This window comes from Haliotis rufescens, unplaced genomic scaffold (assembly GCF_023055435.1).
Source record: "Haliotis rufescens isolate VD_foot unplaced genomic scaffold, xgHalRufe1.0.p SCAF_7, whole genome shotgun sequence".
Lineage (NCBI taxonomy): Eukaryota > Metazoa > Mollusca > Gastropoda > Lepetellida > Haliotidae > Haliotis > Haliotis rufescens.
Window position 1 is genome coordinate 31,476,370 of NW_025964361.1, and position 24,523 is coordinate 31,500,892.

Here is a 24,523-nt window from a genome sequence, read left to right on the forward strand (position 1 = left end):
CACCATTTTGTTTGAATCAAATGAAAGTGATACGAGAGGTGGAATCTGATTGGTCCATAGGAGAGGCTTAGAAGGAACATAACTCGGAATAACCACTGGTGGCGCTACGGTCGAGCCAAGGAATTCCAGCCTAGTTCGGCAAGGGTGGAAACTTGACTTTTATAGTCAGTTAACTCACTTGCCTCGGGAAGATGCCTGACATCCGACCCTTACCGGCATTGTAGCCACGGGGAGACAGGAACAAGTACCGTGATACTCCCCTGGAATCTCCAGGGGGGACAAGTATGGAGTACTGGGGACCTTTAGTTCATATTACAAAACAAAATATTGCAAAATATTACAAAAGAAAGACTGGTTGGTATAATGTGTCTGAGTGGGGTATTCGTATTTTAGTGTGCAAAATAGTGGTTAGCACTATAAAACCAGCATAAGTCCGGACTGGTACAAATAGTTACGCACGCACGCACAATTGCAGTCCAGGGGGGCTACCACAACCAAAACCTTACAGAATGGTATTCACATAATGTTCAATCATGCCTCTTCGACTTAACGTGCATTATCTTACCATTCAGGTATAAAACACATGAAACGCGAACACATGTTGTTATTGCTTAAAATTGCCATCATCATATCTGGTTACTAGTATTTCTCTACTGTCAGAGATAGTAGCCGGTTTGCACTTTAGTGTAGCATTTAGTGTAGATATATTTTTAGACCAGAGAAAGGGAATTTTCAATATTTTTTGAAGATGCTTGATTTGACAAGATAGAGCGACTGTCTTTTGGTGTTCTTGCATATTTTGGAATTGTAATGTTTCAAAACTGACTTTACAATATAAAGAAGCGTTTTAAATAACTGTTGCGCACTTAACAAAGACAAGAACAAATTTAGAACTTTGGTCGCCCCCATCTTGAAGTCACTACATTGGATGCTCTCTCTTACCTAGCAGTCTCTTCATAACACTGGCCCTTCCCATCTTTAAGCAATGTTTCTCCAATAGAAATCAGCCAGAAATCTCCGATTACATGACCACAATCTCTCCTGTTTGTACAAAAATACAAAGTAAAGTACTTCGGTGCTCGATCCTTCTCTCGTGATGGTGCGAAGCTATGGAACTCCCTTCCCTTTAGCCTCAAAAGTGCATCTGGTATGACTGTGTTTAAGTCTGGGCTCAAAACATACCTTTTTGAACGCTACAGCTAAATGTGCATATTTTTATTATCTCACTATCCCCTTTCTGTTGAATATATTTACATATGCTGAACTTGCGCATTGCCTATGCCCCTCGGTTATGTGGAATTTGGTGCTTTTCATATTGCCTCATTATTATTATGTTCAGATTAAAATAAAAAATGCAGCAAAGAGTGTTTGGGTGATCCTGGCACAGTCAGGTTGATTATATAAGCCCCTCATCGGCTCAGAGCCCTTGCCCTGTCTACACGCAGCCCAGACAGCGAATGGGACTTCTTCCAGGAAGCGCTGCCTCCTCAAACCCACCAGAACTTTTCGGAGAATGTGAAGACTCTCCAGGACTACAGCCTTCTGCATTACCCAGATTGTCAGATGATGTATTCCTGGCAACAAACCCAGATACTCTCCCAATGTCAGTGAACAGATTGGGAGGTATCACACCTAAGGCACCAAGAACAATGGGGAGTGGGACAACTTGGTACTATGGATGCAAGCGGGACATTTCGAAAGCGTGGTGCGCATATTTGCAGTGTTTTTCCTGAATCTTGTCAAAAGGGACAGAAAATTCAATTATATATGTAATTTCATTGGATTTATCAAAATGGACAAGATCAGGTTTGTTTGGCTGGATAGGTCTGAGGCTGTATACAGCCATTCCAAAGAATTTTGTATTTATCATTTTCCGTGACGCCTTCTACATGTTCTGGGTCGTGCTATGGATGGACCACTGTGTCAAAACCACAAGCATGGCGAAGACGGTAATAAAATGATCGACCCACTCCATTATGTCGCTTAAGATACTGTGTTTGTGCCAAAGCTGGGCATCCACTGACAATGTGTTGGACAGTCCCATTAAATTCATTGCATAATCTAAATTTCATATTCGCATTTTGATGCAAAATCACACATTAGGGGTTTCGAGTGGGAAGTGACTAGTCCTGAGCAGCAAACAGAAAGCCTCCTGTTTCACTTTTCAGGTCAGGTTCAGGGTTGCTTACCTTCTTAGCACTATGCACATAAACTCGATGCAGTGGTCGTTCAGATTGCCTCAGATTGTTTTGGGGGATGTGATATGGCACTTCGCTTGATTGACAATCATTTCTGTACCGTCCAACTGTACACCTACATGTACATGTATCATCAAAATCAACGCTGACATTGAGATTATGTCCCACATACTTGGCTCGTGTAAGAAAACTCTGGAATGCCTTGTTTTCATATTGAGTCCTGACAAGAGGATCACAAGAGGATCATCGGACAAATACATGTGTGCAACAATACAATTCTATCACGAAGAGCCTCCACGTTAATCAAACCACGCCCTCTCAATATGATTGGTAAATATAAGCGATAACGGGAAGAGCGAGAGTGGTTGGATCTATTGTCTTACTTGATTCTCCGTGTGGGGGTGTCAATACCTTCTATTTCTTGTTTCGTCCAATCAACAACACTAAAGGAATATGAAAGGACGGGTACAGTATAAGTATTTACTTTAATTTAAAAAAAAAATTGTGAGCGTTCAACTCCAGATTTTCTTAAATCTACATTTGTACTCTGCCCAAAGAATTTCCGTGATATGGGGATTCTGATGTTTGTCCCTTACCGGCATCCCTAAGTACGTATAGGCCTGACCTTCCACGAAATGGCCAATAACTCCTTCCCCAAGTAACCTGACTGATCCTCCCTCTTCTCAGAGGTTACAATGTTTCTGATAAACGCCATGTAATCGTCATTTTAGATATGGAAGGCTTAGTGCTATTACCTTTAAATTGAGACTTTGCTTTTCGAAAATCCGGTGTCATCACTGATTTTCAGTGATCAATTCATATAATGTTCACCGCTATTTTGCCTTAAACGACCAATGGAATCTGTTTCGGCAAATTATCGAGATCGGTTATGCTCTGGTCTTGACGTTATATATCCCATTCAAAAATTAACGATACAGTCTCGTGACCATGACACACCGATGATCAGAACCGATAAGAACCATTAATGTTTGGTTGGAAACAAGTTCCTGCTGACGTGGAAAACGCTTTGGATCAATAGGTTTAGTTTCCCGACTAGGTGTCACGGTTTTTATTGTAAATTGAAATCAAAATGAATAATAAGATTTCACGGTTTCATGATGTAAAAAATGCTGACCCTTGACTTTAAACAGGAGTAACAGTTAAAACAGCTTGATATAGTCTTATCTAATCAGTAAGTTTTAGAGAACTATGCGTTAAAAAATGAGATAGATTTGACTCTAAGTGTGAGGTCAAATGATTTTGAAAGAAGTAAATAATTCGCTTTGTCTTTGATATTCTCTGTACATTCAGTAATAGTTTTGCATCAACCACAACTTCTTTAATTCAGGCCTGTCATATCTATGTAAATTAATTTTCTAGACTTGTAAGTGGCATTCAACACTCACCCAAAGATCCATTCTCCACAGCCACGAACTTTGTCTGTATTTTGTATTTTTCATAAATCAATGTCCAATTACTAATAAAAATTCTTAAAGGGTAATGCTACTCGTATCTCAATAACACCCAAAAACATAATATACTGACAACAAAAGTTCCTGTGACACTGAATAAGATTTAATGCAAAGTAATGTTTTTTACCAAATCTGAAACAATTTCGGTTTGCAACAGATAAAAGACTCCTGTAAGTGTTCAAATGGTGTAATTTGCCATACCGACTTAAAAAAATGTGTGATTTCATAAAAAAACAAACATGAACATGCCAAAATGTCAATTTACAAATCAATAGCTTGTGTGCCCACCTCTGCAGCTGGTTGCGATGCAAGCAACACATCTTCGTCTCATGGAATGGACCAGGCGTCGCACAAAGTCCTGTGGGATATCTGTCCATATCTGCTGGAGCATGTTTCGAAGTTCCTGGAGTGTCTGTGGAACACATGGTTGACGTCGAAGGCGCCGATCCATCTCATCCCACATGTGCTCGATTGGTGAGAGATCAGGGGAGCGAGCCGGCCAAGTGATGACATTCACGTTGTTTTGTTGAAGGGAATCCTGAACAAGTCGAGCAATATGAGGCCGGGCGTTGTCATGTTGACAGGTAATGCCTGGGCCATGACGACGCAACAAACGGAAGAACAACAGGGCCGATGATCTCGTCGCGGTAGCGCTGTGCATTGGGATTTCCCTCTACAACTATCAATAAACGGGTCCTCTGTCTTGCTGTAATCCCATCCCATACCATAACGCTGCCGCCCCCGAACCGATCTTCTTCCATGACACAATGATTGACGTAACGTTCACCTCGACGTCGGTAGACTTGAATCAGTCCATCGGTGTGGCTGAGGTGAAAACGAGAGATGTCAGTGAATAGAAGTTGTCCCTACTGCATGGCCGTCCAGCGTAGACGCTGTCTGCACTACTGTAAACGTGCTTGACGGTGGTTTCCTGACAAAATGGGACGTCTAGCGGGTCTTCTTGCGACAATTCCTGCACATCTGAGGCGGCGACGCACGGTTTGTGAAGATATTCGTCGAAGGCCAGGGATGCTTCTTGCAGTCACTGTTGCTGGCTGGAATCGCTTTCATATGTGTGTTGTTCGAATCCAGTTGTCTTGTCAATTATTGGTTACGCGTGGCCTGCGGCTCCGAGGATGGTCTCTGACTGCATTCGTCTGTTGCCAACGTTGCCATAAACAGCAAATGGTGTTCCTGTGGACGTTAAATTGTCTTGCAACATCACGTTGACTCGATCCTGCTTCAAGCATACCAATGGCTCGCAGACGCTCATTTTCGTACAGGCGTGGCATTTCGTAATGTTGAATAATTGCGTAATTTTGTTGTTTTTTCTGAGTGGTTGTTGTTAGCACGATGCTAAACAATGCATATGAAATCCCGTTAATGCACATGTTTTTATACCCATTCTTGGGTAGTGAAATGCATGGGGCTTGCATAAAAGTCAACTTTTGCAGGGAATGCATGCTTTTCTGTAGCAGTTGCGTTTTTGTGACTTGATTCCATACATGTATTACAATATTGAAAACCAAACTTTACTTGTTCGAAAAATATACTAAAATATTGGTGTCACGGAACTTTTGTTGTTGAGTATATTTATTGACATTGTAAACAGTAAAAAGAAGTCGGTACTCGTCTTCCGTGTGCTCAAACAGCTGTGACATATACATGACACACTCAATGACGTCATGTGTATCCATATCAACTGAACTCGCCAGTTAACAGATGTTGCTTCTGATAAAAAAAAATAATACATTTTTATTACATGTATTTCATTCTCACAATTACATGAAACGCCTATGACAAATTTATCAGAATTGCCTGTCATGGCAGCTGCACATTTTGTTACATCATAGTATTCTGACAGTTTTAGTTTAATATTTAGCAATTGGAAGGTTGGCAGTCTTTGCTGTTTATTTTCGTAGCCGGGATGTTTCACAAATATAACTATTATAGTTAAACGGTTATTATTTTTTTCCGGGAAACCAAGAAGTATATTCTCCTTGTTTGGGGGGTTAGCAGTTCGTGTTCCCATTTTCAAATATGTTGGTTTTGTGGCAGTTTTTCTCAATTAATGTTGTGTAAAGATAACGTGACCCCTTATCTTATTTTAGTAAAAGAAGTAAATTGGGCGGATGAGGAGGTGAGTTCAATCTTCTGTAAATCTTAATTTTGACAGAGATTTGAAATTTGTTGATACGAAACTTATTATTCTTAAGAATTCACGAAAATTTGTTTTGACCTCCTAAAACTCTTTGAATTTTTGAAACGTCAGAAAATAGCCATTCATGTATGTTAAATCGTTAATGAACCGGACCCCCTTCATGTCTTATCCTTCATAAATCTTTCCTGATCAATTAAGAGGTGGTTGTTGTGCCAAATCATTTGACCAAGATCTTCATTGCGTATTGGAAGAATATTTTGTTTCAAATTGTTACAGTTTACGTACATTATATCTTTATCGAATTGAATTTAGGAATATGTTTTTCTAACATCGCACAGCATTTTGATCTTTCTTGTAATATCGCCCTATTGTTGACGACTTTTGAGTTTTAATTAATTCTTTTTACTTTGAACACTTCGTCTCTTGAGCAACAAATTATTTGTTTCTTTTTATCATATCGGGCTTATTTCTCCCAACAAACTTTATATATTTATTTTGAAACAATCATTGGCATTATCTGGTGGAGTAGGTATAGAAGAAAACCGGTGGTTTAGTATCGGTAAAATAACGGATTTTAATATGGTATTTCTTCCCAGTGGCGTCAAGTTTCTGGTAGACCAAATATTCATCAGAGTTTCACATAATTTAAGTTTAGCGCCATAGTTGATGTCGGTTATTTCATCAAGGTTTAAACTACATTTTATACCTAAGAGTGAAAAGGGACTCTGTTCCCAGTCCAGTTTCCATTGTTGACATTTTTTTTATTCTTGAATATTTTTTTAACCCTATCCATAGAATCCTTGTTTTGTCTATGTTTACTTTAAGTCCAGAGAACCGTGCATATTGTCCTAGGATACCTGCATATGAGCAGTGTTCGGTACCATCTAACATACGTGTGGTATCATCTGCAAACAGTGCCGATGAGTATCATTAATCCTGGTATCTGGTACCTGTCTGTACATTCCATCAAGTTATAGACACGACTAGTTATTTCTCCGATATATCTGCCGGGCATAAAACATTTTTGATCTTCTTTAATATTGTCGAGTACAGATGTCATTCTTTTGGATATAGGGCGGTGGGCTAGCCTAGAGGTTAAAGCGTTCGTTCGTCACGCCGAAGACCCGGGTTCGATTCCCCACATGGGTAGAGTGTGTGAAACCCACTTCTGGTGTCACCAGCCGTGATGTTGCTGTAACATTGAAATACGGCGTAAAACCATATTCGACCTACTCACTTTAATCAGTAGCCAATAGCGACAGTGGGAGAAAGTTAAAAACACACATGGAGTCATCATCTGTCATCATTTTAGTTGTTATCTTCTGAGATTAAACACCCAAATATAAAACAAGGAGTGCTGAAAACGTATATGTGGACGCACTTATGGACGAAACACTTTGAGTCAAGTGACATTTTTCAGCACGAAAAGTAAAGGTAATGTCTGTAGTTGCCTCCCAAATGAGACTGTGCTGTTAACATGGACGTCCGCAGGAGAAATGTGATTTACGCCCACACCTCCATCGCTTTCACTAATCTCCTGAGAAGGGTTGGTCTTGAATTCTAATAATGCAGCAATTTGATATCCACATTGCACTCATAATGTTTAAAACATGGTGAAATGTCGCTCTTTTTCTTTTGGTATACATATTAACTATAACACTGAACTTCAATTGTGCTTGTTTCTAAAAGAATTAGATTTTACTGAGAAATAAATTCATGTTTTATCATTTTCAGTGAAGTCATTACAAGCTTTACAAACGACGTTCATGTTTTCGGTTTATTATTTAATTCTAATAATGGAGCAATTGATAATAATTAGTACCTTACTATATTGTTAAAACATGGTGTACTGCAGCTCTTTTCGTTTTGGTATACGTATGCACTATAAACGGAACTTCAATTGTGCTTGTTTTTAAAAGAGTTAACCGAGCATAATGGAACCAAAATGTGAAACAACATTTGTTAAGTTTAGCATAGTAATACCCTTATCATTTTGACGCCGTGTCAAGTTCAGTATATAGTCCTGGTGCCAAGTGACGCGGCGTTCCATGATAGCTTCGTGACCAGCCTACATGACCATCACCATAAGCTTCAGCTGAATAAGGCAAACATCTCCAAGTACCACATTATTCCCTTCACCGGCCACCTCAGCACTGGACAGGACAAACCATCGTCTGATTATAAGCCAGTGTCACCTATGTTCGCAATAAGGTTTATCATACCTCCATGTCAGAATGATGTGATCTGATTGGTCCACGTGATCTTGATTTTCAGCGGGGGAATAAATCTCATACCCCGCCACCAGTAATGCAGGCTGCAGGTGCATTTCTGAGAGACAGAATAAATCCCTTATACCACTATACAAAGCAAAACGCTGGACGCTTTTTCCGAGTCAATGGAAGTCACGTGACATAGTACAAGTTAACCTCAGTTCAATCGAACAGCTGTTTTCTATCAATTTTGAATTTGTGTTTAATCACATTAAAACATGTCTGTAAGATAAATTCGTTGTGACATGATCACTCCGGCTAGTTGTATAAAAACCTAAAACGCATAAACATGGAAGAGTCTTTGGTTCACCACTTTCAGCCTTTTACACCAGCGGGATCCAGGCACTCAAGCATCGTGAGAAGTGGGTGGACCTCTGAATGAAATGTGTAAATAATTCCCTTCGCGAAAATTCTTTTTTTATCTTCATGACACATTATATTTTGCATATTTACAACACATTCAATTTCAGTGCTGGAGTGTCTGGATCCCGCTGGCGTGAAAGGTTTCCTCCTGGTGCTCTAAGAAGACCTTCACAGCAGAAATGACGTCATTATTATTTGCATAATGCTTGCCAATGAGATCTTTCTTAAAGTGTGGGAAGAGGTGGAATCTAATGGGCCAAATGTGGTGAAAACGGAGCATGATCAAACAGATCAGAGCCACAGTTTACTGCTGTTTAGTCTCTATCTGAAAGTGGTGAAGCAAAGACTCATCCATCAACTCGTTCAACAAAATCAGCTCAGTTTGCTTCTAAACGACCTAAATACTCACGAGAAATGTTTATTCTGGAGAGATTCTTATCAGGAGCCTTGGAACCAAGCCTTTGTCGTCCTCTGTTCATTTCTCAGAATTGTATCAGCTTTGTGACGTGTGATGAGTCATCGATCATCCATAATTATATCTTGCATTTTATCAACGTTATCCTAAGTGGTGGCAGATGTAGGTCTTCCTGATCTGCCTTCCTTCTTTGGATCATCTTCGAGGCTCCCTCTGCCCTTCCTGACAACCCCGCTGCCCACCTCTTAACAGTGTCAAAGGAAGAAACATCATCCCGGAAACTGGACACGATGTCCTCATGGGTGGCTGTGTAGTCCTTTCAGCTGGTCACGCCGAATGCCCGGGTTCGATTCCCGACATAGGTACAATGTGTGAAGCCCATTTCTGGTGTCCCTCGCCGTGATATTGCTTGAATATTGCTAAAAACGGCCTTAAAACAATACTCACTCACTCGCGCCTTTCAGTTGGAGATAGCATGGTCGCCGAGTGCGTCCATTTTCATTAACACAGGATATCTAGTCACGTCGATACCTGCAGAAATATGTTTGACCTGGTTCAAATGCAGCAAAGCACAGAAAGTATTGTGCTTAATATATGCAAGGAAGCGTAGTTAGACTCGGCATTTTTTAGCCATCCCTCGTATGTAGAAATATGGGTCCAACGTTATCAGTGTCGATATTATCCGCTGTCCATTCGAATAAATCCGCTATGACTATGACTTCATTTTAAGCATCATATGTGCAAGCACTAACACTGTAAATGTACATTGGAGTAGGTATACGAAACAACTTTCAATCCAACTACTCAAACCTGACAAAGATAATGTTGTCAATTTACTTTTAATATCGACAGAAATGGAAGTTTGAATGAAAAATAAAAAAATATTAGAATTAACTTTATCAATGATAAAGTGACGATTTACTCAAACATGTGAATGGATCATTATTAGTTACGGTTGTAGACTTTTACACAGTTTTTGTTTTTATTACATTCAAAGGAATATTCGTAAGTATCTCTTTTGTTCTGGAATGTTTATTCTTATCATTAACTGAATTTGAAACCAGATATTATCTCTGGACTATTTCATTTTCAAATGCAATCCTGCAAATGTGAGATCGGTGATAAGGGTGAACATATTTCTAAAAAATTTACAACTTAGTGTAAACGTCAGCAGATTTTGGTATACACGTCATGGTTAATTGATGTAAACGTCACCAGAAACGGGAAAACACGTCATTTATAACTGGTGTAAACGTCATCAGTTTTGGGTACAGACGTAATCATTAATTGGTGTAAACGTCATCAGTAATGGGTTCCATGTCACCACAAGAGTATGAAGCCAATTCCCGGCGTCCCAAGTAGAGATATTGCCTCAAAATTGACAATGGTGTCGTCATATATACTCAATAATCATTATAGACAGGACCTCTTTTAATGTGCGCCGAATTCTCATACCCATGCATGAGTAAGTAAACATATGTCACATGGATTTCATTTCTTATGTTCTTTTAATCACAGACACTTCAGATAAACATGATGAATATTGAAAGATATAGATACATTAAATTGTAAACATAGTTCTTGAAACTGATTACCTGTTGCACGAATCTTGGGTTCCCAGCCCAAGTACAACCCTTGATAACCCCGCATTCCTGATGATAACACGAGCTTATATTAGCATGGGAGTGTCGGTGAAGCCACAAAGGCTATAGGTAAGTAATATGAACTACATATTTAACTCATGATTAGTATGCTTACTTTCAAAGACATTATTAGAGGCATTCAATTCAAATTGAAATTGATGCAGGTCTAAGACCACTTTGGTGAAACCCACGAGCACGGGTATGGTGCTGACAAACCTAGAAACATAATCGGGGCGAACCTGGATTCGAACCCACAATCATAGGTTTCTGGCATGCCCAAGGGAGGCAACTCTGTACAGCGAATTGCGGCGCCCTAGACGACTGGGCCACCCGTGCCCCCAAGATCATGCAGAGTAAAACTTATTCTCTATGTTTATATTTCTAGGCTAATTTGGTGGCGCAATGAACGTGCACGTCGTGTGTGGGCTGCTTCTGCTTGGCGTCTGTAATGTTGCTGCGCTAACTATCATGGAGACACTGGCTTCCAGGTACGAAGTCATGTCCTTTACAAGTCTCGTACGAAGAGCTGGACTGGAGAGTCTCCTAAACACGGGTATGTTCAAACGAAAAGTATTGATGCATGAACATGTCATTTTTTCTGTAGGGCAAATGTTTCTAGCAGTGCAAGGTTTATCGCATCTCCCTTTTCAGAGTTGTATCCCTTCGCCGTGCCAGGATCCGTACTTTTCACTGGTAATTTCGTGATGACCAAAGTATAAGATATGTCGCCTTGGCTAAAACGTTTCAAGACACGCTCGTTATATTTCACTCAACACACACAATGTGGTGGTGGGGGAGAACGTTTAGTCGAACATTATATGACTGGATCATTGAAAATCATGATAAAACACCAGTCTCATGAAGATTAATGTCGGAGACGTGTATATGTAATAAGGGAAATAACTACTGCAGGTGCCCATGTTTCTTTTATCCGGACATTTGTTATAATTGTTTTTCAATGGAAACTACGGCGTTATATTATGTGGTTTACTGTACACCTACATGATTTTGTTACCTGAATCGTATTACTAAGAGCGACAAAACCCCAAAAACGTCAACCCCAGAGAATCAGTTTTGATTATCTGCCGAAAGAGATTCCTGTGGGCTTAAGGCACAATAGTGATGACACTAATACATGTAACTGGATCACTGGAAATGACCCCAGTGATGACTCCAGGTGTTCGCAAAAACATAGATGATTTAGTCGTCTGAGGCGGTCGTAATTCGCCCAACAAAAGTGATAAAATGCTAAGATCTGCCGTCCTCTGAAATTAAAGGGGGCTTGGCTCAGGCAAACTGGCTGTCCAAGCAAATTAGATTCTTATCGTTTTGTTTGTGGATTGAAACTAGTTGGGTGCGGTGAGGTAATCTTGTGGTGAAAGTGCTCAGACGTCACGCCGAAGGCAGGTGTTCAACGGGTACAATGTGTGGAGCCTTTTTCAGGTGTCCCGTATATTAGTGTCGTTTTTGTAGAAAACGGGGTAAAACCATTCTTACTCTGGATATGTTTTAGTTATATCTATCATGTTTGTTTGAAATTGAATTTGTGATATCAACAACCAAAACTACTTTGCATATGTTTTATGATCGTCACTATATGGTTGAAGTAGTACCGATTTGACGCTACATATTTCCTAACTCACTCTTAACTCAAATACCATTATGTATATCGATTGAACAGTTAACGATTATCCTTGGGGTATCTTGGGGATTCCAGGATACGTTAGGTCCCAAGCAATCTGTGCTGGTCGTACGAGTTGACTTGGACAGTTGCTCATAATATCAACCACAAGATTGTCTTGTCCAGACTCAATTATTTAAAGACCGCGTCATAAGGCTGGAATAAAGCCGAGTGCGGCTTTAAACAACAAACAAACAAACAAACACAATATGACCAAGATTCGATTGTTCTCAGGCCGCTTAGCGCCGATTCATTGTGATTTTTACATGGAACAAAGAACAACAAACCCAAGGTTCACGCTGATACAACTGAAATACGATTCACAAGATAACTTGCAAATTAAACAACCTCTTTTCGCACTGAAGGAAACTACACCGTCTTCGTCCCGGTAGACGCGGCGTTTAAGGTGCTTCCCGAGCAGATGATTACGCGGCTGTATCAGAAGGAGAACTTGCCCGAGTTGACGGATCTGGTCAAGTATCACATCGTGCCGTACACTGGGAACATGCACTGGACAGGGGAGAAAGTCAACACCCTGGCGTCAAAACCTGTACGCATGGTCACCTACCCCCACAACCAGGTCCGTCGCTGTAACATGGCGTCCTCAGTGTCTAACTGGTTTTGTTTCCCTTTCTCGAATTTGTTTGTTTGTTGTTGGGTTTCCGTTTGTTTGTAATTTACTTCATCTTTGCATTTTATGTTTAATGTTGAAAAGTCTGCCATTTGTTTTGCGTGCAGCTGACTGTTGTCAACGGCGTCGTCCTCAAGGAATCCAACCTGAGCGTCTCCAACGGACATATATATCTGCTGAGCGCTACCCTCTATGCTCCTAGTGGTGACATTGTCCAAAGCCTTCAGCAGGATTCCAAGTACTCCATGTTTCTCACTGCTGTCGCCTTGTCAGGAATGACGAGCAAACTTAAAGGTTTGAATAACCCCTCATTGGTTTTATCTGAAGCTATGGCACTGTGGAAAACGCTGAATAATAATTATCAAAGCAGATATGTCGGTGTTAAATAGCTAAATACCATACGTTGACTTCATACGAAGCGTTCAAGTACACAGGTAACCGTTGTTGACCAGTGTCATAATACGCTCCACTAAGTACAAAGGTTTACGATTTACATTGATATGATACACTGGGTTCAAGACACCATGTTAACATTAATGTTAGGGTTACGGTCGGAGTCCATTTGCTCAATTTCATTTTGTTATGCCATATGTCAGTTCAATTTAAATATTTATTTGGTGAATGGAAAATTGACAAACGTTTTCTCTACAGAAGACAACATCACTGTCCTTGCTCCTCCTGATGACGCATTTCTTAAAATGAATAAAACTAGAACGGATGCTTTGTTTAACAACATACCCCTGCTACGAGGTAAGTGATGCTTTGTTCAACACCATTCCCCTGTTACGAGGTGAGTGGTGCATTCGCCATCATTATTCGAATGCTACGAGGTGAGAAATGCCGTCTTCAACACCAACCCATTGCGACGAGGTCATGCTTTCTTCCACAACATTTCCATGCTACGAGGTAGGTGATGCTTTTACAACTGAACATGCTCTTTCTTCGAAAATGTCAAAGAGCGTCATACTCTTGCTGAAAGGTTTTTGATCAAGGTTATAGCAATCAAGGCGTCAGTAAGAAAAGTGGATGACATAATCAAATTTAACGGATCTGTGCCAAATATGATCTCCGATGCAATTCCCTAGTTTGATTGTACCATATGTTCGAAATCCAATTGGTGATGCTTGGACGTTTTTGAACTTTTGTCCATCGTTCAGCGCACGTCTCTCCCCGAGAGGGCGGCGAGGTGGTTGCTGATTTGGATTGAGACCGTGTTGCCGTACACAGCCAGATTCCGGATTATGAGGAGTTCCTTCCCTTGGCGACTATTATAGCGGTAGAGTGCTTTGGTCATGACAGTCTTGCTCAGAAGGTTTACTTTGAGGTCACACACGGATTAGGGCAACAGGCCAATATATCAGGCCACCTGTAAGGTAATTATGGCGACAGTCAGTCTCACTATTATTACCCACTTGGTTTCGGGTCTTTGTGAAGAGCGGCCATTTGTTTCTTTTCCACGTGGTCGGCGTGAATTGTCGAATGTCTATGGGAGACATTGTGGAATTTGAATAAACCTGTGTGTGCTGAGATTCCTCTCTTGTGCAGTTTATTTGGTGATATATTATTGGAAATTTAAGGTGGGTTTGAAACAATCACTGCCACGCACCGTATGCTCTGGTATCGTCAAGAGATAATACACCGTAAGGCTTCTTCGAGTAAACAATTGACTTGCTTTGGCATGTGTTTGGGGCAGGTTGCGTTAACCTTTGGGCGAACAACTGGTATCACTATGTGATAATGATTCATGGACGCATGCATATGAAATCGTCGGAATTGTACAATCGACTCGAGATTTGGTATGAATATGGAAATGATATTGTCGCTTTATTCAACAACCGTCCAAAGCTACGAGGTGGTGGTGCTTTCTTTCAACATGCCCTTGCTACAGGATGACTGATGCTTTCTTCAACAATATTCCCTGCTACAATATGGGTGGTGCTTTCTTCAACAATATTACCATGCTACAAGGTGAGTGATGCTTTCTTCAACAATATTCCCATGCTACAAGGTGAGTGATGCTTTCTTCAACAATATTCCCATGCTACAAGGTGAGTGATGCTTTCTTCAACAATATTCCCATGCTACAAGGTGAGTGATGCTTTCTTCAACAATATTCCCATGCTACAAGGTGAGTGATGCTTTCTTCAACAATATTCCCATGCTACAAGGTGAATGATGCTTTCTTCAACAATATTCCCATGCTACAAGGTGAGAGATGCTTTCCTCAACAACATGTAGTTGCTACGAGGTAAGTGATACGTAATTTAGAAACATGCCCCAGCTTCAAGGTAAGTGAAGTATTCTTCACAACACTGACAAATGTCTACACTCACATGAACTATGAATTCTGTTTTGTTCCTTCTCAAAAAGTAAATTTTTGTCATTAAAACATATGAAGGTGTTTTCCAATCCCCCGTCACTGACGTATTTATTCGCCGAACAATCTACTCCCAGCATTGGTGGAATTCCACATCCTGCCAGGCGTCTACTACAGTTATGGCTGGTATGCCAAAGAGAAAATCCACGATGACAACCCAAAATATGACATTACCTACACTGTCCACGAATACGGCAAGTTTTAACTTCTTTATTTCACTGCTAGAACAAATGCCCAGTGGAGTTACATTCTAAAGCCATCAGTCAAGGGTTTGCCTCAGTCTGCAATACATCTTAAATTTTCATACTGATTATGAGCGGTTTCCCTGCTCTAGCCCCGACCATACCTTGTACACCGAAATGATATGTACTTGATGGAGCAATAGTTTTTTCTCAACATTTCCTTTATAGTCTTTCTAAAGAACTGCCATGAGTCCGCGTGTTCATGAACACAAGCAGACAAATACAAGTGTCTCGTGAATAGTGCTCCCGTGTATGATTGAACTGTTCGAGTAAACAGCATCTTTCACTGTCCACTTAAGGTCCACTAACTCTCGAGGTACATGCAGCTCGAGCGAAACATTTGTATAGAGGGTGTTGGTTGGGGTACAGTGTCGAGAAATACCTCTCCACGTGTCTCAAATGACAAACACCCATTTGACCAAAGCCAACGACAGTGCTCTGAAGCGATGATATTGGTACTCCCATGTAAGATGAGATATCTGTAGTGGCCTCAATAGAACTTTCAGTGCTCATGTTATAAGTGGCTTGATAGTTAACACTCGCCCACTCAACCACCAACTCACTCACTCAATCTTAACAGGTCACTATCAGTTCACGATTACACCATTTGATGGAAGCGTCTGGAACAAGGATTGGCTTGCAACTAATGACGTCATTCATTCCATCAGTGGAGTGAAGTATACATGGCCGTTCATGGGAGATCTTAACAAGATAATCGGCTAAAACCAAGGTTCGAGACAACATACTAAATAAAGATAAGTTGATGTTAACTACCGTATATTTGTCATTTGTACGGAGATAATCCCTATCGGTGTAAGAGCTGCTGGGGCTTCGGTCCTGCATGCTTCAAGCATACCATTATTCGAGTGAGTGAGTGAGTATGGTTTAACGCCGCTTTTAGCAATATTCCAGCAATATCACGGCGGGGGACACCAGAAATGGGTTTCACACATTGTACCCATGTCGGGAATCGAACCCGGGTCTTCGGCGTGACGAGCGAACGCTTTAACCACTGGGCTACCCGACCGCCCCACCATTATTCGAAGCATACCTCTGAACACACTGCGGTGAATGGTCATGTGGTGGTGACACCATGCGAATCTGTTCATTCTGCTTCCGGAATCAACAGATTCGAGTGATTTCTCGGACGAACCATTTTATGGTTCATATATTATTTGTCTATAGTTTTGCAAAATGACCAAAAATGCGTTCATTTTATTTGTTTTAAAAATGCAGGTTTAGAACGTCCAGTGAATTCCTTGTTCAACTTAACTGCAAGAACAATAGCATGACGTCATCGTACTGATTTAAGCGTAAGGATGGGATGACAATGAGATTGTAAAACATTTGTCCTCGCAAGATGAAAAGGATTCACAAAATATGGTGATTAATGAAGATGACTGCATGTGTGCTGATACTTATAACGTGGAAGGGGCATGGGTGGCCCAGTCGTCTAAGGCGCCGCGACTCGCTGTGCAGATTTGCGTCCCTTGGGCACGCCAGAAACCTATGATTGTGGGTTCGAATCCAGGTTCGCCCCGATTATGTTTCTAGGTTTGTCAGCACCATACCTGTGCTCGTGGGTTTCACCGAAGTGGTAAACGTCTTAGACCTGCATCACTTCGGACTTCCGCTGCGATATAACTGGAATACTGTTAAAAGCGGCGTTAAACCCAACTCACTCACTCACTCACTTATAACTTGGAAAGCAAGCCAGGTGATGAGGTGCATTTAATTTACTTACAGTAATGACACAATTTGCAAACAATGCTTTTCAAGAAATATCCATTTTGCTGGCGATAAACACCATCACTGAGTTTTTGATCAAATGGTTATATGAACGGTAAGGGTCGGCTGTCAGGTGATTGCGAGCGGCTTTTTTTTGCAGTGTGTGAACTGAAAGACAAAACTCGTGTAGATGTTGTATTGACCTAGTTCTAGGTGCACGCACTGCCAAATATGACCGCTTGCAGTCACCCAACTGTCGACCTAAGTCAATGTCGCGTCCAAGATTATTGCACTTATACAGCGATGTGCATGTACGCGTGTGTGGCTGCTTGTTCTAGTTCGGACTTAAGCCGATATTATAGTGCTAGCCTAATGAGATACCATAGCGCAGTTTATCATGATTATCCCACTCAGACACAGTATACTGACTCCGAGCCGACCAGTCCTTGTTTAAGCCCTTGAATGCCGAGCGCCAGGCAGGGTAACAACAAGTACCATATTTTAACATGACGCGGCCGGGGATCGAACCCCGGACCTTCTGCTCTCCGGGCGAACGCTATACTACTAGACAACAGAGACGGTCAACCTGGCTTGTAACAAAACGTAATCAAACCTCCCATGGGGAGATAGGAATGGGGTGTTTGGAACATAATCCGTATAGAGAGATTAGTATGTGTACTTGGGACATATACTACCCCGAACGGGGCGACAGGGTGATTATAACGGCGTGTCAGGTCATTGTGGAAGGAAAGCCCAAAGTGATGAAGGTTTAAGCCACTTACCACTTCGAAATCTGTAACACGAATATGGTGCTGGCTGGCTGGCCAATGGTCATTATCATGGTGAATCTTGGATTGAACCCACTATCAGAGGATTCTGAAATGCCGAAGAGGCACATCTCTGCACAGCGAATGGCGGTGCCTTGGGTCCCCCTGAGTAGATTAGTCCTGGCCATATATCCTGATGTACGAGGTGAGCTACAGTAATCTGCTATCAGTCAGAGCCAATACATCTGGCATATTATCAGGAGCCGATAGACACGGTGGGAGGAAGATAACAACGCACATGTTTTTCATGGAGTTATCATCTTTTATCACTTAAGTGGTTATCTTCTGAGATTAAACTCCCAACCATAAAACAAGGAGTGCTGAAAACTTGCACATGTGGACGAATCACTTCTTTAAGACCTCGTGTCAAGTAAAAAAAAATTCAGTACGAAAAGAAAAGTTAATGGGTGTACTTGCTCTCCAAATAAAACTGTTGTCCGTGTGCCTTGTGCTGTTGGCATGGACGTCCGCCGGAGATGGGAGAACTGTGATTGACACCCTCAGCTCAAGGGTCGACTTCATCACCTTCACTAACTTTCTGAGACGGGTTGGTCTTGACAAGGATCTCACTACGGGTTTGTTGCAATATATTTTGATAGTCTGAGGACGCGCTTTTTAAGAAAATGAACCAAGATACTTCGTCAAATTTGAATGGGAAGTAAATTTGGATTCAAGTTTTATCATTTTAAGTGGAGTCATTACAAGCTTTACAAACTGAGACGCCATGACGTTTGTGATGTATTCATGTTTTCAGTTTATTATATATTTCTAATAATGGATCAACCGATATCCACATTGCACACATTGTGTACCTGTATCATGTTGTTAAAACATGCACTATAAACTGAACTTGTTTCTAAAAGAGTTAACTGAACTTAATAGAACTAAAATGTGCAACAGAACACACTTGTACTTGTATTGTTCAGTATACCATATCATTTAGTCATTTAATCAAGCATTAAATATCCTCATGTCAAGGTCAGTATATGGTCCTGGTGCCAAGTGACGCGGCGTTCGAAGTCCTACCAGACAGCTTCATGACCAGCCTGCATGACAAGCACCATAAAAGGCAGCTGATGAACATCCTCAAGTACCACATCATCCCCTACACCGGCCACCTCAACAAACACTGGACAGGACAAACCATCAACACACTCGCATCTAAGCCAGTGCGACTTGTCACCTATGTTCACAATAAGGTATGTGTGTTGGGTTAATGTTATATATTACCTTTCCCCCAAGAAAAATCATTTTTGGCATACTTAAAACACATTCAATTTAAAGAAATATCATCGACAAAATCTTATGTATCTCTGACATTTGGCAATTTTTGGGGTACAATTTTATTTTATTCGTATTACATTTGGCATTTTATGCAAGAGTGGAGTGGGGTTTCTTGGCATAATTATTGTTCCCGAGCTTAAATAGGTCTTTTTTCAAAATATCAAAGATCAAATTAAGAGAACAAATTAATGGTTTAACCATTTATGAATCAACGCATACATGTACGTCAAAACACTTGTGTCTCGTTTCAAATAATCTTTAAAACTACACAATTAAGAAAATAAATGAATGAAATGAATTGCTTAAATCTAATTAAAATTAGGACGTCCTTTTCTTGCGAAGATACATTTGTCCAACGACAATATGTCTTTGAAAACCTGCCGCAAAATGATTTTTATCATACCACACGGGCACGCGCACGCGCACACACTCACACCCAACCCATTTTTATTTTTATTTTTTGGACCAACATTTAGTTAATATGTTTTGAGAGGCTATTAGTTTCCTTACTACATTTCTCGTTGCCACAGGTCAGTGTTGTGAATGGCGTCATCATGAAGGAGTCAAATGTATCCGCATCTAATGGTCACATATACGTCATCGATGAGGTTCTAATTCCACCATCACAAAACATCTACCTTGATCTGGAGGGAGACGCACGTTTCTCCTCTTTTGTTACAGCTGTCAACCTTGCCGGCATGAGGGATCGGTTGAAAGGTGGTACCAGATATATACCAGTCAATACCTGCTAGGGATCTTCGCTTATAGTGGCAGGTCTGAACATCTGTAGGCGAAAGTGACTGATTTTTTAAAGACTCCGGTAAACCTCAGAAGAAGTCTCGTTAACATTATGTTTAGGCTCAAATCACAGATTTGTGATATTCCTATTTCGTATGGAGGGTCACTGTTACCGTATTAGTCATTTTACACCAACTGTCTGGAACATGGCTGAAGTCCCTTCGTATTCTTTGTAAATCCCAATCGTCAGAGCCATGAAACGGAATATTTTAGAATATCATTTTTTGTGTAATGTTACTTATTGTGTTTATTGAGTGAAGTTTTTGTATTTATGACTGAAGTTATTGTAGGTATTGCTGAAATCTTGTATCCGGGAAGCTTAATCGTTTATCGCACAATATGTACAAAAATGTCAAAGCATCTGTACGAGTAAACAGGTATGTGATAACATATATTTAGGGCAGAAATAGCCGTTAGACAAGGCTGCATATTGTCACCTGTTCTATTTCTATTGAATATTGAAGAATTTGTTAAAGAAATCATCTCGAACGACGGTAGAGGAATCTTATTGACGGACACCATTAATGATCTTTGAATACTGTTGTTTGGCGACGATGTCGCTATCTTAGCTGACTTTATTATGTTATTACAAGAAATGAGAAATGGACCATTAATGGAAACGCCATAGAGATAATCTCAAACTACAATTTTTTAGGCATTATCTTTTTAAGCGGAAATATGTTTATAAAGGCACGGGAGACACTAACTTTATATGCAAGCGAGAAACCTTTGCTTGTTATTAAGCGGTTTATTAGAAAATATAATGTTAAAAGACCTCCCACTTAATCAGCATTTAAATTTATTTGATTTGGAAATTCAGCCAATCCTATTACGGCTCGGAGCTCTGGGGTTTGAAGTTTCATTATTTCATTGAAAGAGTTCATTCAAAATTCTGCAAGCTTGTACTAAATATAAGTTATAAAAGTCTTCGAACAAAGTTACAGATCAAGCTGACACGCCCTGATGTACCAGAAATATTGTTCAAAATTCACTCACCCGCTCACTCACTCACTCACTCACTCACTCACTAATTGGTGGAGACTCAACAATGACAGTGAAATTCATTTTTGGAAGTATATACATGCTTGTACATATGCCTTTATGTTGCAGAGGACAACATTACAGTCCTAGCACCAACCAACGATGCCTTTCAACAACTGGAACATTCTAAGACAGACGTTTTGTACAACAGCCATGCAATACTACAAGGTAGGAACACACCTTAAACATACAACCTATTTTTATGAATTCCTAATGCTTACCACGAGTAACATACACACAATTATGAGAGTCGTTTTCTTGATTTCTTTGTGAACTTGTCAAACACGTGGTGGACTTTAAGAGCAAATGGGAATTAAAGATTTTACAGATACTATAGTAAACAAGAATGTTTTTTTAGCCATTGTTTGTTGACAATTCACAATGTAGTCTTTGTTCTTAGTCCTATTATTTGTAAACTCTTCTAATTATTGACAACTGGCATAGAATTCCTGGTTCCAATAAAGCTAAGTACCACATGAACCATCTCCTATATATAAAGATCGTATTGTCCTCCTCAGTAATAGTAATGAAGATTGTTATTAAAGCACTCATGGAAATGAAAAAAACCTGTTTGCTGGATTTAATAGTCGACACAAAGCATTACGTAGATGTAAATACGAAATAACAAAACAACTGGACAAGTACTAGTCTGGATTTGCTAGTTTTATCTCAGTGCTCAATACAAAATGTACTTTACAGGAGGTAATTTGTAGGCACTTTCAACATTAAAAAATAAAACTAAGTCCAAATTGACATGGCAGAAACAGGCTATAGGCATTATGCAAATTAGCCTGGAAAAAAGTTATCAAAACAAGAATAAAAATAACAGCTATGTTTATGTACATAATAATAATGACATGTAAGTTGTTGTTTGAGAAGGGAATATGTTACTTTTACGTTCTGATATTTTGACGATGATTCACTATCCCACAATGCCACTCACAAATCACTAACCACTGACAAATCACATGCACGTGGGTTTCAAGCACCTGTTTTCACCTGTCGTCAAGGTGTCATAGGTCATGAACATTCACCTTGATCTACTAACACCTGGTTATGCTCAGTTTCACAATAGTCTATTTTGTTTATATTTTTACACACTTTTACGTGTAAAAAGACATAAAAACCTTTGATACGCTGTATTTGTGCCAAGGCCCAATTAGTACTAATTGAGTTGTTTGAATATTTATATATTGTGTATATTAACTGCATTTATTTAAAATCTGAGATCGAAAAAACAGTTTTTTTTCATTTCCGTGAGTACTTTTTTTAACAGAAGCGCTGACTTCCGTTTTACTATAGGCTTCGTCGAGTTCTACATCCTCCCTGGTTCATTCTTCACGCACGGTTTCTACATGCACGAACAACTCAACATGACACACGCCTACGACCTTGTGCTCAACATTCGTCTCGATCGTAAGGATAATTCTATGACGCATTCCACATTTTTTATAATGCAGCAACATGTTTTCTTTCCTCTTTTAATGCAGCGTTTTCACCCAAAAGTTTGAGAGTTATCATAAACCGTTGGGTGGCTCGTATTAGCTGTTTTGCGTCACGTGAACTCTCTTATTGGAACTGTCTCGCTTAGCTGCCCGGATCCGCTGAATGTGGTTCGAATCCTAAATGATTATCAAATGTCACCTCATACGTCACCATCATACGTTTAATTAATTTCGTCAATGAGAGACATTTATCTGGGTTTTCCATAGAAAATATAACGAAATCACTATTCATTTAAACGATGTAATTTGCTTTGGACGATAATTCACTGGGTTTTACGTCGCTTTCCAGCCGTATTCCATATAACGTACGGCAAGGGACACCAGAAATTGGCTTCATACATTGAACCCATGTCGGAATCAAACCCGGCTTCGGGCGTGAATAGCGAACGCGTTGTGCCATTTGCCTGAAACACGGTCCTTATTGCATTCGTGCAGAAACGAAAGATAGGGAAATCTCTATTTGACGACCTCCTACATATTGATACGTTCCGCACTGGTTGACACTGACGAACTGAACGAAGATACGCAAACATTCGTCATGAGGATTGTCTTGAATATAAGATGCACCTGTAAAATCTTCCGAGTCGTTTCAGTTTACACAGCCACGGCCAGTATTCGGTATCGTTGTTCCTTTCATATACATTCCAAATCAAATGCTTATGAAGACAAGAGGTGTTTAAACATCGAAGCTAGGAGGACCACGCTTTCTAGAGCCTCCCCTACATCACCGACCCGTGAAGATTCCGGGCTAGAATAGGTCTTCAGCAACCCATGCTTGCCGTAAAAGGTGACTATGCTTGTCGTAAAAGGAAACGGGATCGGGTGGTCAGGCTAGCTGACTTGGTTGATGCATGCCATCGACTCAAATTGCGTGGATCGATGCTCATTATATCAATCACTGGATTGTCTGGTCCAGACTCGATTATTTTACAGACCGCCGTCATATAGCTGGAATATTGCTGAGTGCGGCGTTAAACAAAAATCCAACCAACCTACTACACCATCCCTTTCCCTTTGACCAAATGGTTATACACGAACGATCAATCTAAATATTAAATTATATTATTTTCATAACGATTATGAAAACAAAATTGGTTCGCACACAACGTGATTTGTTTGGGCGTACTATACACTAAAGGTAAACTATGCATTACTTTTACGTTATATGGTTACTGTTTGTGGGTGATATTATGAGCGACGTACCACGCCTTCACTGACACGCAGTATCCTGTGGATTCCGGGTTAGGAATGGTCCCAAGCAGCCTGTGGTGGTCGTAAGAGACTCCCATATGGATTAGTGGTCAGAGTCGTCGGTGGCTTAGTTGATTGCGTGTCATCTTACCCCGACGGCGTTGATCGTTGCTGATAATACCAATCACTGGGTAAAATAGGTCTTCAGCAACCCCTGCTTGCCGTAAAAAGCGACTATGCTTGTCGTAAGAGGCGACTAACGGTTGATGCAGTCATCGAATCCCAATTGCGTGGATCGATGCTCATGAAATCAATCACTGGATTGTCGAGCCCAGACTCGATTATTTACTGACCGACGTCATATAGCTGGAATAATTCCGAGTGTGGCTTCAAACAAAGAAACAAACAATTGCCTGATCGATACCCGCTTACGACAAGCATGGTCTACCGGGGACCTATTTCGAGCTTAATCAAGTTATATGATATAAATTGGGTTGATCTTACAGATTAACAATATCCTTTACATTTCAGATAGACAAATGGTGCACTTTAATCCTGGCTTCGCCAATGTGATTCAGCCGGATTGGCTGGCTACGAATGGCGTCATCCACGTCATAGATCACATGATTCTCCCACATTGGTTTAAAAATCACGTGCTCATTGGTTGATACAACAATGTAGAAACAACAAAATAAA

At 40.4% G+C, this 24,523-nt stretch overlaps 2 protein-coding genes across 3 annotated transcripts; both read left to right on the top strand.

The window, feature by feature from the left end:
• The first annotated feature begins 7,204 nt into the window (after positions 1-7,204).
• Positions 7,205-16,223, top strand: LOC124146043 (transforming growth factor-beta-induced protein ig-h3-like). Of its 2 annotated transcripts, none has more exons than XM_046516100.2 (7): positions 7,205-7,265; positions 10,908-11,075; positions 12,569-12,783; positions 12,942-13,128; positions 13,486-13,584; positions 15,289-15,405; positions 16,034-16,223. In XM_046516100.2, exons 2-7 carry the CDS (start codon positions 10,925-10,927, stop codon positions 16,174-16,176), a joined length of 912 nt encoding a protein of 303 aa, XP_046372056.2. In that variant the 5' UTR covers positions 7,205-7,265; positions 10,908-10,924; the 3' UTR covers positions 16,177-16,223. The 2 variants fall into 2 exon arrangements, with proteins under 2 accessions (XP_046372056.2, XP_046372055.2); XM_046516099.2 differs by lacking the exon at positions 7,205-7,265 and adding an exon at positions 10,427-10,591.
• Positions 16,224-17,082: 859 nt separating this feature from the next.
• On the top strand, positions 17,083-24,522 carry LOC124146041 (transforming growth factor-beta-induced protein ig-h3-like). The gene is made up of 6 exons (XM_046516094.2): positions 17,083-18,583; positions 18,987-19,207; positions 19,823-20,009; positions 21,201-21,299; positions 22,434-22,547; positions 24,359-24,522. Exons 1-6 carry the CDS (start codon positions 18,343-18,345, stop codon positions 24,493-24,495), a joined length of 999 nt encoding a protein of 332 aa, XP_046372050.2. The 5' UTR covers positions 17,083-18,342; the 3' UTR covers positions 24,496-24,522.
• The last annotated feature ends 1 nt before the right edge of the window (position 24,523 follows it).

Coding starts and splice junctions, on each gene's coding strand:
- LOC124146043 (XM_046516100.2), top strand. CDS start 10,925: ATGAACGTGCACGTCGTGTGTGGGCTGCTTCTGCTTGGCGTCTGTAAT. Junction 12,784..12,941: donor TCACCTACCCCCACAACCAG/GTCCGTCGCTGT, acceptor TTTTGCGTGCAG/CTGACTGTTGTCAACGGCGT. Junction 13,129..13,485: donor AATGACGAGCAAACTTAAAG/GTTTGAATAACC, acceptor TTTTCTCTACAG/AAGACAACATCACTGTCCTT.
- LOC124146041 (XM_046516094.2), top strand. CDS start 18,343: ATGTGGACGAATCACTTCTTTAAGACCTCGTGTCAAGTAAAAAAAAAT. Junction 20,010..21,200: donor CATGAGGGATCGGTTGAAAG/GTGGTACCAGAT, acceptor TTTATGTTGCAG/AGGACAACATTACAGTCCTA. Junction 22,548..24,358: donor GCTCAACATTCGTCTCGATC/GTAAGGATAATT, acceptor TTTACATTTCAG/ATAGACAAATGGTGCACTTT.